Here is a 13498-nt window from a genome sequence, read left to right as displayed (position 1 = left end):
ACTCTAAGCCAGTAATGAAGGAGTAAGCTCATCCATCATCCCGGGCAAATATTTGTCTCTTTCTAATTAACTGTGCATCTCAGTCCAACTGAAATTTCGACACATCTTATTCATCATCTGCTTGCCACAGTCCAACCTTTCCATGTCGGTTGTCTGGGGTCACAGTCCCCTCATATTACGGCATAGCTTTCACACTTGTTAGTGCTAGCATTGCAAAGTGTTAAACTGTCAAAAAAAGTAATGGGACCTCTGTTGGCATGCTGCATATAGCATACTTAGGAGAACCTACAGAGTGCAAAAGCTTTGGCAGCAGAGCAACAACATGTTACAGACTAATATTTCTGCTGAGGGTTGAAACGTGAGTCCCACACATAATGACATAACCAGAGACTTAATAAATGATAAAACTGGAATTATTTCTTAATGTATATTAAAACATTAAAACTGAGATTAAATTACAGTTATCATAGAGACTCCCGGGCTTTAATTACTGCTCCATTCTTCTTCCCCCCTCCCACACAAACACTTCCACCCACAAATGTAGCAGTAAGAGGACACTGATTCACATGCTCATACACACATTTCTGCCAGAAGGGTATTCTAATGAAATTATTAATAGTCTTTGGCACAGAAAGTGCTTTTTCCTTTTCTGGTTCCTATGAGTGATATCGTCTAACATCATCCTACTGCAGCACACAGCCCAACATGCAACACGATTGCCGCACAACACCTCCGCCGCACACACATTCAAGTTTGATGTGCTTTGTAATGCACACAGCACGCACATACTGCTTCACACACACACACACACACACACACACACGCAAATCCTCTGTGAGCAGAAGCCGCGCCGTTCGCTTTGTGCTCCAGGTGCCATGACACAAACCATCATCTCAAGAAGCCAATCATATTAAAAGCATGAGTCATGTTGCCGCCTACACTGGCTCAGAGGCTTTAAGTGGTGTCATGTTGGATATCGTCCTCCATCCACACACTGTGACCCACATCCCACAACCTCAGCTGTTTTTTGGGAGGTCCAAATCTCAGCATTAAACTACAAAACACATTTAAGATTGTAAATATAAAATAGGCATATATAAAAGTCTGATTTTCCTTCCTTTGCTTGATGCTCTACTACAAAGTCTATTTACTTTTCAAGGGCAATGAACTGGTCCAAGATTTCTAAGTGAGCTCGCTGCTGACGTGATCTATTATACGTGCCATCAATCAAGTGTTTGTTCCAGTGCCTTTAGTCTTTGTTCATTGCCGTGCGGGGCTCCATTGTCACTAGTCATTTGTTCTTCTTCAGTTAGACACATTTCCACTGGTGCAAGATTCTCACATCTGATTGGCTTTTATCACCACTTCAGGTGTGAAGTCACAGGTGTGTGGGGTGTAATCGCAGAGGGAGGGTCGAGCTCAAGGCGGCAGCTGAGCGAAGAGAGAGAGGAGGAGGGGGAAGAAATGAGGAATTCTGTCTCAGTCAAGTTTAGATTTGTCTCTGTCCTTTTGTCTTCCTTTTCCTGTTGTGGAACCGTTTTCTCTTTACTCTCTTTTATCCTTTTCCCACCCCCCTCCTGCCGCTGTACTCTGTCTTGTGTCCGTGTTTGTTGTTGCTGTGGGTTTGTGTGTAAATGTGTGTGCACGCATACTGTACCACTAGGGGCTCCGATCTCTCGTCATGTCTCATCTGTCATCCTCATTAGCTCCCCACGAGGCACAGGTGAATTATTTACACACCAATATTTCCTCACTCTCCAAACTGTGGCTACAGAGTCTGCCTCGCTGTATTGTCTGCTTGTGTCCTATTGATGATACTGACCTTTACTTGTAGTCCTGCATTCTCTCTTTGTCTCTCCTCCTATTTCCTGCCACCCTTCTCGCACTCTCACGACCGAAACATATCACAAAATCCCCATGACATTTATATCGACACTGTTTCTTACTCTTGGATTTTTCTGGTGTAATTGTGCAGACAGGGCACAGGGGAGACTGTCGTTATTTTCCGCGGCTAGGTGCCAGACGAAACCCTTGGAGATGGATTATGGGGGTGGACGAGGGAGTTGCAGTGGGGGTGGCTACTGACGAGGGATGGAGCCCGGCTGACTTGGCTGTGTTCTTACATAAATCACAACAGGGGTAGAAACCCCTCAAGACAGAGCCGACGCATTGTCTCTTCTCTCTGGAGACTTGGTAGAGAATTAGAAGCAGTGAGATAAGCGTCTACAACTGGAGTGTGTGTGTCTGCATGTGTGTGTGTGTGTACGTGAGAGGGCTCCAGAGAGGGTGAAGTACCAAAGAAAATTGTGTGTAATTGATGACTGTGTCATCAGTGAGATGGGAGACAGAGCTGACCTCCTCTCTCTTGAGACAGCACTCACTGTGACACAGTCTCACAAACAAATCAGGCTGATATAGATGCGCACATAAACAAGATATACTGTATACTGTAAATGTACTTTTTGGCACTGATCGCAATGTGTCTATAACATCAAGTACCGAAAAGTGTCAAGTAATTCTTAGGCTTGTTTATTTATTTTTTGATCAGATTTCACCCTACATAAATGAAAAAAGTTTCCTATACATAAAGGTTGTGTTTAAAGGGGACATACTATGCCTTTCCTTATTTTCATGTTTGGCTGTGAAGATTTTGGTTTAAAAGCTTTTATTGGGGTAGAAAGTGCCACTGTTCTCTGTAACCATCAATCCCCCAGCAGCAACTATGGTGCAGAGCATGGATGTATAAAGATAACTGGATACAGTGTTGATGGCAGGGCCCTTTTCATTACTTTGAAAATTGCTCAGTGGGGCACGACGCTAAAAAGTTCAACTTCCCTGGTATAAAATGAACCGGATCTTCTGTATCGTTAGGCCTATAGTGCAGGCAGACTGGAGACTGTCGGAAGTTGAGCAGCTGACGAAGTTTAGACCTCCTCTATTTTTAATGGGAATAAAATTATTTAAGCATGTGGCTCTTCTAGATTTTCAAAATGTTATCAAACTCAGTGGATCAAGTCCCTGAAGTGAAAAAAGTCATCCAAAAAATGGATCCACTGATGTCTCTTTGACAATGTAAGTCTATGGGCAAAAAACAGTCTTTTGGGGCTAACAGCAGTATTTGAAGAACCCTGCGTTGTAATTCCACAGACCAGCCATTGTGTCAAATTGGCTTCAAAACACAGTGCTGTTCCTGGAGGCTTGGTGCAGACACCAAGCTGCGGAAGACCCAGAAACGCTGACCAATTACAGCAGAATGGGCTTTTACTGAAGGAGGGCTAAAAGAGACAGGTGCTTAAAAGAAGCATTTCAGACAGAGGGTGAATACAGATGCTCCAGCATGGATAGTATGGGGGAAATAGGGTTTTGTTTTGTTTTTAACATTGTAGCATGTAAACATGGTCTAGTACAGTGGTTCCCAACTGGTGAGTTGTGGCCCAAAAGCGGGTTGCGGGTCCATTCTGAATGGACTGCAAGTGGCTTGCGAATCTGTCAAGTTTGTAAAAAACACTCTTTATCTTGAAGTACAGTGAATTTCCGGCACAGAGCTTTTATTTTGAGATGCTGTTTTCTGATGCAGCGTGAATGAATAATGGACAGTTACTTTACACAGACGGCAAGTATGACGCTGAATACATTAGACTGAATGGACATGGAACTAATGACTAAGCAGATATCTGGACTCTGTGGCTGGAGCAGTTGGGAACCACTGTTCTAGTAGAAACCCCAAATACAAGTATGAACCTGACATCAGTATCTTAATGTTAACAGTGGTTCAAATGACTACGTATGAGAGGGATGATTTGCTTTGGCTAAAGAATTTCTTTTGGGTGTTGGTGGAGAATGAATATTGGACATTACACTTGTGAGGTGGCCAGAATCTCAACTTCAGATGAAAGCTAAAACTGCATTGTGCTGGCTACATGTGGAACTGTTTGCCAATAGGTTTGCCATATTAACTTTCATATGTGAATGTCGAACCCAAGTGGCAAAACTATCATATTCTGGCATATTTAGTGAAAGGAAAATGGTTAGTTTATGTTTCCCAAAGTAAGGTAATAAAAAGTTTTACTGAAAGGTTTTTATATTAGTCCGGAAAGGCAGGTATTATATTGGTGCTGATAACATGTTCAAACAATACCCAGCCTGAATATCAATACATAACCAGCTTTGAAGATTGATTCCTTGGTTGGGATGAGACAGAGGACAAACAACAAAAACTAATGAGCTGTAACGTCAACCTGAAAAATGTAGAAGAATCTGGACATTTTCTTTAAAAGCAATAGTTCAGAAAGAGAGAGTTTGTTTCCCCGGTATGATAATTTTTTGTCTAAAACAGATGGTCTTTCCAATTACTGTCACGTTCGCTGCAAAACTAATTAGTCTCTCTATAGGTCCTTCAAAGTTTGTTGCTTGGTGAAATTCTACTTGGATTCAGTCTGACTCTCACCCCATCCTCAACCCCTCTCTGTTATGGTATTTGTGATATATTCCTGCGAGACGTACTGTCAAGTCTTTGCTGCAGACTGTTGGTTTTGATTGCATCTCAATGGGTTTCCTTTTGGATCCAGTTCCTTTTTAATCTTGCAAAGCGCATGGTAAACTAATGGTGTACCACAGCACAAAGGCTCTGAAGGGCTCTGAAAACTATTATGCCTGCCTCCACTGTGAATAAAAACAGATGAATACCATACAGTGAGACTCTCAGTCGCAGTCGGTCCCATAGGAAGAAAGCGGAAAATAGAGGAAGCTCTACCTTGAAATTCATGTAACTTGATGTTAAGCGGTGGTTGAACAATGTGCTTAAATATGTATTTTAGTCCTGGGAAATGGTCTTTTCACAAAACTGGGCTGTCTATGCAGGAGAAAAACAAAACGTAAATACTTGGTGCTAATTTGTGCTACATGACCAGAGAAAACAGAGGGAAAAGGGTAGTAGCATTCGCTTTTGCTCATGAGGTAGAAAACCTACAACTACCAGAATGCACTGGGTGACGCAATGCAAGTTTGACCGTTTTGGCACAGGAGACTATATGGCAGTCAGCTGGTAACAAACAATCTTGTGTTACAGTTAAACAGTGAGTTAAAATATGTTTCCGAAAGCCAAGAAATAGGCAACATAGCAACAGAATCTGAGTATCATCATTTGAATTCATTCATTTCATCACTTTTTCAACCTCCATTTTAACAATAAAGTAAATATTATGGCACCTACTTCTTGATCGCAAATTCTTGTATTAACAGAGCAATGCAACAAAGCATGTTTCTGAATACATCTTCAGACAGGCAATACAGTAACCGAGTCTTGGTTTATATTTAAATAGCTTTTACAAGTTTTACGGTTAAATCAGTCAGGTGGGTGGCTCTCACTTGATCCGCTTCTCTACGCCATGGTGGCAGACATACAAAAATGCAGAATTACAATCTGCACATTGAGCAACAGCCCAGGAGCCTATGCCTCCAGGAAGTGGCCGGGCTTTGAAACCAATTTTCACAATGGCCAAACGGTGGAATTACAACTCCTGAATCAGTAACAGATGGTAACACATTATGTTACGCATGTAAATTAGTGGATACATTTTTTTTAGCGTCAGTACCCCCGCAAAATGATCAGGATTTGATTCCATTGGTCTGGTAACATTATGAAAGTCTAGAAGGACAGAACAATTAATTCATTTTATCCCCATTCAAGCTAGCAGAGCACTAAACTTTGAGTAGCTGGTTGGACAATAGAAGTCTCACTGTATGGGCCCAGTGATGTGGAAGCAGTGCAGTTAAAAAATTTTGGCTTCATTTACCACTGAGCAACTTTCACAGGAATGAACGGGGCCCAGCCTCCAACGCTATATGCAGTTCTCTTTATACATCCATGCTAGAGCCGGCGAAAATCCGCTGGATGACGCATTTCATGGATTTGAGCTGAGAGATGAGCAGGGAGATCTTGGCGCTGGTAAATGGAGGGAAATTTATCATAGTTCATTTACACATACTACCCACGTTGTTATGATACAAAGCTGGTTAAAAATAGTAAAAGTATCCCTTTAAGGCTCATTTACTCCCTGTGCTTCTTGAAACCATCGACTATTTAACCAACAGTGTTCCTGCAGTACCAGATTGTAAAACTGTCAGCTCTGAGCCCTACCTGTAAACCCTCTGGGACTCACAAATGAAAGACACCGCAGTTAGAGCTTGGCAGCTCGTCCTAATGGAACGAGCCATGAACATGATGCTCCAAATGGGTCATTAATGTTGCTTGAGCTCAGGCTAAGTCGCAATATATCAGACATTGAAACTGGAGGAAGATGTTACATTTCTTTGCAAAAGGGTTTTTGAAAAGAACAACATTTTCTTAAATCTCTTCGCACATAATGTAGCTCATTACTTTTTTGACAAGCATTTAGGCATCTCCATACCAGGGGTGCCAGCAGTGCCAGAGGACTCTGTGCATTAACCGACAGTCACAAAAACAGCTCCACACCCACTGCCTCAGCTCATCTCACCCCCTCTTTTCTCTCTCTCCCTGGCATATCTTCTTGTGTAATTAACAAGGCTTAGAACACCCTCACAAATACTGCTCATGCTCACAAAAAAACCCACATTCACAGCCCTGCGCTGCATGCTGTCAGATGCACACACACACACACACACACACACACACACACTTTCCCTGCATGTAATTAACATGGATTAGGGCACAGTGTTTTCTTATGCCAGAACTGCTTTATTAACCAAAAGCACAGTGTCTGTGCATGTGGCCATGTGTGTGTGTTATGTGTGCGTACCCAAAACTGGCACACACGCACATTTTCTGGCACAGACACAAACTGCAGCATATTGTACATCAGTGCTACTCGGCCAGGCAGTGGGGAGGTGACATCAATCAGGCTAAAAGCAGAGAAGCTGCCTTTGTGTGTGCGCACACACACACACACGCACATAAAACACACTTAATCGTGTATACAAGAAAAGACCTCTTTGTGTAATCCTTGCGGCGGTGTAGAATTACGGGGAAGAGAAAGGGAAGGAGAATGAGAGAGAGAATTATCGTTCCTTTCTTTTTCTAAATTATCTCTTCTCCAATTAATAGCCTTTTCATTAAGAGAGAACAGAAGTAATGACATTTTGGCAGAAGAAGATGTACAATCTCTCTTTTTTTTCTTTCTTTAACGCACACAGACTAAGTTATTAGCTCCTAATAGATGCAAAATATCAACATTTAAGCCAAGACAGGGCTTACTGCAGGCAACTAATTCAGTCGTGGCTTTCTTGTAAATGACTATTTGTCCTTAATCACCCCTAAAACAGACAGAGCGACTCTGGGAGAACAGGGGGTAGATATGCCACATTATGCAGCTCCAGCCCAGTCTAAATGACCTCCCACTGCTCCTAACTACATCACAACTTCATCTCCCAACATACTTCACCAATTACCGCCACAGAAGGTCAGAAAGGTGATGGACTACACAGACAACTCATAAATCTCAAGGACAGTAATGACAGCAGAGAAAAGGGCAGCGACACACAAGCAAGCACGCCCGATTTCAGTCACCACACCCAGAATTACACATTCATCGTCGAATGAAAATGTGAAAAAAAATAAAAGCTCTGACAAGGAGGGGAGGGACAGGCTGGGGGGAAAGGGCTTCAAGCAATTAGTTTTTGACTGTTTTGTTATACAACCCTGAAGTGTCAAGGTTGCTCATCTCCGATCTGAGTTCTGCAGTGACGGCTCCGCAGTGTGCAAAATGTGAGAAAACAAAAATAGCACTTCATTGCATCTCTGACAGAGAATGCACAGCCAATTATGTCATGCTGCTGATTGGCCTATCCTCGTCGACACAGAGAGCATTTCCTCTGCTTCCTCTGCCCTTGTGAAAGAAAGAAGATTTGTGCTGCCACGCTGTAGTTACAACATGTATGAGGATATTTTTTTTTTTAGGAAGGATACATATGTCATGTTTCCTCCCCTGTGGTCATTAAAGCCCTGCATGCCTTTTACGTCACCGCTGTATTGTGACAACTCGTTATCCTCACCAAGTCTCCCTCTCCTTCATCTTTTTCTACCCATCGTATTTTTCCCCGGAAATGTTCCTCTTTTCACTCGTTCTGTCTACCTAACCCTCCGCCTGCCCCTCCTCATCGCTCTTCACCCCACTCTGTCAGTATCTCCATCCTCATCCATCTATTTTTGGTTGTTCATCTCGACCACCTGCAAACCCTCTAATTAGTTCACATCTGTGTCTGAGCCGCGCCATCTCAAGCACACATTCACCGATACAATACTAACGTGCACGCGTGCACAGCTGCACGCAGCACTGCACATGAACACAACCTACCGCACTGTTCTTTTCTTACCTCTGGTGTCCTAATTCTTCTCATCCTGTTGAAGTTCAACTTTGAAAAGGCACCTTCACAAACATGGGCACTAAAAAGAGATGATGATCATAGGATCTAAAATTGTAACTGGCTTTCTGCTAATGATTAGTCTAATCAAATCTTCTTCCAGATGCTCTCTAATTAGGAAAATTGCCCCGCACTGTGGAGTGTAAAAATAAGACTGTCTAAATAAGACTTGTCAGTTCAAATTTTCATTGTTGCTCATGTTGGCCTCGCTGTTGATGCTCCCAGTGATCCAGATGATGATTATGATTACGGTTTTTAAAGATAAGTGCCCTCACAGTAACCGCTGTACCTGTGTGTTTGTGTCTCTCCAGGGCTGCGCAGTAGTTACTCCTGCAGTGTCTGCAGTGTGGTCCTCAACTCCATCGAGCAGTACCATGCACACCTCCAGGGCTCCAAGCACCAGAACAAGTGAGTGCAATAGACTCAGCAGTTTGGATGGATGAGTGGTCAGTCAATCAAATAATACTGTGTTCAGCTGCTGATGACAAAGCCACAGGGTACAAGGTATTTTCAACGGAAGCCGGTGACTTGAAGCTACAAAGTGATGTCTGATACTTGTTTAAGTTGAGCTGGCCTCAGCTTTTTGAAGGTCTCCAATGACACAGTGAAGCGTCAACCAATGTTTTTATTTTCCAATTTCCAGTCCCTTTAGACACACAATGTTAGTTAGCTGTCTGTATGTGTAGCTTTCTGTGTATTGCTGTGTACACAGGGATGCAATAGGGCAGCAAAATATGATGTTAAAATGGGGCTCAGACATGGATCAAAAGGACATATACTTTTCTGACCAAATACAAACGTTAGATCAGTGGATAACAACTGGTGGGTCGCAGTCCAAAAGTGGGTCGTGGGCCCATTTTGAATGGACTGCAAGTGATCCGCGAACATGTCAAGTTTGTAAAAAACGCACTTTATTTTGAAGTAAGGTGAATTTCCAGCACAGAGCCTTTATTTTGAAGTGATGTTTCCTGCAGTAGAGTGAGTGAGAGAAAGGACAGCTACTTGTCAGAGACAGCAAACTAGCTTTACTATATGGCCAAACGCAAGTATGAGGCTGAAAAAATTAAACTGTGTGGGAATCAGGACTCCATGGCAACCTGTTGAGAACCAGTTTATTAGATGACACTGGGCCTCATTTACTATTAAGTATATAAATAAGTTCACCCTGCACAAAATAAGTGCATACACAGAATTAACAGATACATGACGTGCCTACTGGACAATTTTGTTCTTACCACAGTGCATATGCAAGTGAAGTAGTCTCATTCTAAACTGACACACACGTGCCCGCTATCTGCAATCAGCATACTGCCACACCTCCATTTCTCTATACATGGAAATACGTTTAACCAAAGGTGCATCATGGAGAAGGCGGAGACGTTGTTCTACGTGCATATTAAGGCACTGACACAGCAACAGTTCATTCACAAGACAACTGTGAATGTCTTGGCAGTTGGAAGATGATAAGCCATTCATCACTCCCTTCAAAGATGTTCAGACGTGTTGGTCTCCAATGCTCTTTTTCCTGAAGGTTAGATATGTCATCTTAACACCTGCTGTGTGGTAGATCAGAATGTTTTATAAACCCTGGATGCCTATAAATATTAATGATAATGATGTCAATGGCACTAAAATGTTAGCAAATTGAATTTTAAATTTTGTTGTCTATTAAAACGTTTTTAATAAATGTGGTTTTAATATTTGATACATTTACTAAAAAGCTGCGTGCTCGTATTATCTAAGACAGCTGGGTCTTTATCATTTGTGTGTGTATGGTCTGAGGCTGTTTTAAATTTGAGTATGAACAAATAGAGGTAGGAAAATACTGATAATTCCAGTTTTGTGCATAAAACGTTCCTATACATGGCTTAAGCACAGATTTGTGCAAGCGCAGTGTTTGAGCATGAGGCCCATTGACTGTAGGTGCATTGTTGCCTGTTGCAGACACACACCGAATTACATCAACGAGCGCCTGAGTAATGGGTGACAATCTAGCTGGCCACGCTGCAGCTTTGCCACTCGTAGTGTGAACAAACCATAATAATGCCTTCACACCACCAGTGACAAAGCAACAGCATGGCCAGCTGCATTATCGCCAAGTCACCGTAGACTGTGGATTGTCATCATGTGCTTGATTGTCTGCTACTTGCAACAAAGCCTCTTGACTGAATATCATCTAGAGTTTGTATTTGTTTGAGAAAAATCTATGGTTTGGATCAATGTCTGAGCCTCATTTTAACATCACATTTCACCGACTCATCGCATCCCCATGAGCATCACAATACACAGAAAGCCTGTATAGAGCTGAAAAAAGTTGAGGGCAGCTACACTTTGATTTGTTGCACATTGCGCCCGTCAAACAGCAACAAGTATCGGGCATCAGTCTGTAGCTTTATGTCACCTGCTTCTATTGAAAAATGACCCGTAGCCTGATGCTTTGTAGCGTGAATACAGCATATGAAACAGAGAGTCTGTGAGAGAAGGCAGATTTGAACTCTCTCAAGCTCTCTTCTTTCATTTTTCTACTTAAAGCACTTCTTATAGTTACAAACGAGTGCAACATCATAGACTCTTTTTGGAATAAACTGAAAGTGTGTGCCCTTTTCCCTATTTGTATAATTCATTGCGTTGAGACACACAAAAACACAAGCACCCTCAATGAAAAGGAGGCAGTGCAGTGCAGTCAGGAGGAGGCTGTAACCACAGACTTTTAGCCTATGAGTGTGGCCATTTGCAACACAGAGAATCACTTTTGAACTGGTGTACAGTCCTTTTCCTGCACTACCCTACAGAGGTGATGCATGATGTCACACTGCGGTCATTGTCTGCCAATGTGCACGCACACAATAAAACATGCTGGAATGGTTAAAGCATGTCCTTCAATCAACTGCACTAACAGGTTGAATAAAAACAAGTTTTATGCAGAATACCGAGGGCTAAAGACACAAGGTATGGTTTGTCATTAAGATGCTCCAGATGGATCCAAACATTAGACTATTTTAAACATTTAGGGTTTTCTTTTTCAGAAAAGGAGATAGCCTTAACATTTATACTTCATTGTTCAGTGGACAGTGACATAGGGCTGAGAGACTGACAGTTCCACTCAAGGCCGTTTCTGGCCTCCCAGTCGTCCATTATTTCCTGATAATGGTGAGCTTGATGGGAATTGTCCCACTTTTACCATGTTCACTTGGCAAAGAAAAAAAATTGACCATTCATTTAATTTTTTTTCCAAAATCTTGAGCTTTTCACAAGTCAAAACTCGGTTTGACTAATACCAAAGATACTCTATAACAGAAGATATCCCACTACAAGCTGCACCAGTGGTATGAAATGGTATACACTTCCAGTCTCCTAAGTGGGCATGGTTGTCTCTCCCACGTATACCTCCGCCTCATTTGGAAGTGTAGTAAGCATTGTGTGGATGGATGAAATCAATGATACAACACTATATACAGTAAAAGTTTGTTTCTGAAAAACTGCCATTTCAGTCTCAGAATGCTTAGAAGGGTTGGGGCTTGTGACAAATAGGTCCAGTATTTACTTCAGTGACTATGGGGCAACGAAAACAGTCATAATCTGGACTCACATTCACTTCTCCCATTTGAATTAATAGACTCTGGACTGCCATTGCTAGTTTCCTAAAGGGACGGGGCCATGGTGAAAGCCATGTGACACAGTTACAGGAAATGAATCTAAAGTGGGCCATCTTGGTTCATCAGTGGTCTCTGCTAATACCTGGAACAGTCATTACCATCCCATTACTGTAGGTTCTCATGCAATGGAAACATTGCTTAGCCTACTACTGTAGTAAATAGGACAAACCTTAGATACAATTTGGTATTTCTAGATATTTCTAGTCCGCTAGCTCATATAACCCTTTGGCTCAGCTATTAGCCAGAAAGCTAACATTAGGCTAGCAACATTCTTTACCTTTATTTAACCAGGAAGTCCCATTGAGATTGAAAATCTCTTTAACAGGAGAGACCTGGCCAAGGTAGCAGCCAATAAAAACACATTTAAAATGCAAGAAATACAACAGTCAATACAAAAATCCACAATGAAACAACAACTCCTCTCTATCACCACATTCTTTATGATGTCCTTTAATTCATCAATAGATACAAGTGTTTTCTGATTTTGGATCTTTTTGAAGATTGTTTCATGGTCATTGTACAGAGTAGGAAAATGCAGTTTTCCCTAGATCTGTTAAAACCCGAGGCACATTAAAAAGTATATGTGCATTGTGTATGGTTGACAGTTGAGTGAGTGGGATGTGAGATGATCCCTGAGTGATTCAAAGTGTAAGTTCAGAGGGTCAGTGTACGTCTTGCAGCTTGCATGTTACAGTCCCCATCCTGTGGTGTTCAGTCGATGAGGCACTGAAGGTCTACGCTCAGTGTTGTAAACAGATGTTAGCTTGTTAGCGTGCTGCAGTAAATTGTAATCGGATGCTTTGGCTGCGACCCTGTTGCTGCGATTACTCATTTTAGATCCAGGCTGATATTATGTAGCCAGCACATTCATTTAGAACAGTGACCAGACACTTTCACTAAAACTAGTTAGTAGGTGTCCCATATCAAGAATTAATGGACTCCCTGCAGCCAATCAGAATTGAGTATTCACCCAGACTGTGCCATAAATTAATTTATAACACACATATAAGCCACATAAAGAGATGTGGAGCAGACGGAGGTGGCATAATGGAAACAGGGTTATTTATTATAAAGAATGGCAGTCGCACGATGAGATTTGATCATTTTCATTAGCGATTTGAGAAAATGTAATCACAGTCAGTGTGAGGGAAATTATATTCACCAGCAGGAAGAGAGAGTGATATGGAACAGTTACATTTCATGCATTTACCATGAGATAGCCGCGAGCGTGGTTACAGGCGGTGTTGTGCCATATGTGCACATATGTGTCTCTTTGTATTTGAAACAATCTAATGGCAATTAACTGTTATGAATGGAGTATTTGTTAGATAAAAAGGTTGCTTGAGGATATAAGTTTGTTGTTGCGGCTTTTTCTTCTTCTCCTTTTTTGTCTTTTTTTAGAGAGATGAAGCACTTCAGCTGAAATGTCTGTATTTATCCGC

The 13498-nt window shown here is 41.9% G+C and overlaps 1 protein-coding gene across 2 annotated transcripts in view; it reads left to right on the top strand.

Moving 5' to 3' along the window:
• The window catches only part of zgc:171482 (zinc finger protein), a 72036-nt gene that overhangs the window by 38805 nt on the left and 19733 nt on the right, over window positions 1–13498 (top strand). For both annotated transcript variants that reach the window (XM_049599913.1, XM_049599912.1), the window contains exon 6: window positions 8712–8808. In XM_049599913.1, coding sequence (XP_049455870.1) covers window positions 8712–8808 — 97 coding nt within the window. The remainder of the gene's footprint in view (window positions 1–8711; window positions 8809–13498) is intronic.

The sequence above is a fragment of the Epinephelus fuscoguttatus genome, linkage group LG16, assembly GCF_011397635.1.
Source record: "Epinephelus fuscoguttatus linkage group LG16, E.fuscoguttatus.final_Chr_v1".
In the NCBI taxonomy this organism is placed as follows: Eukaryota; Metazoa; Chordata; class Actinopteri; order Perciformes; family Serranidae; genus Epinephelus; species Epinephelus fuscoguttatus.
This window is presented reverse-complemented; position numbering and strand designations above follow the sequence as displayed.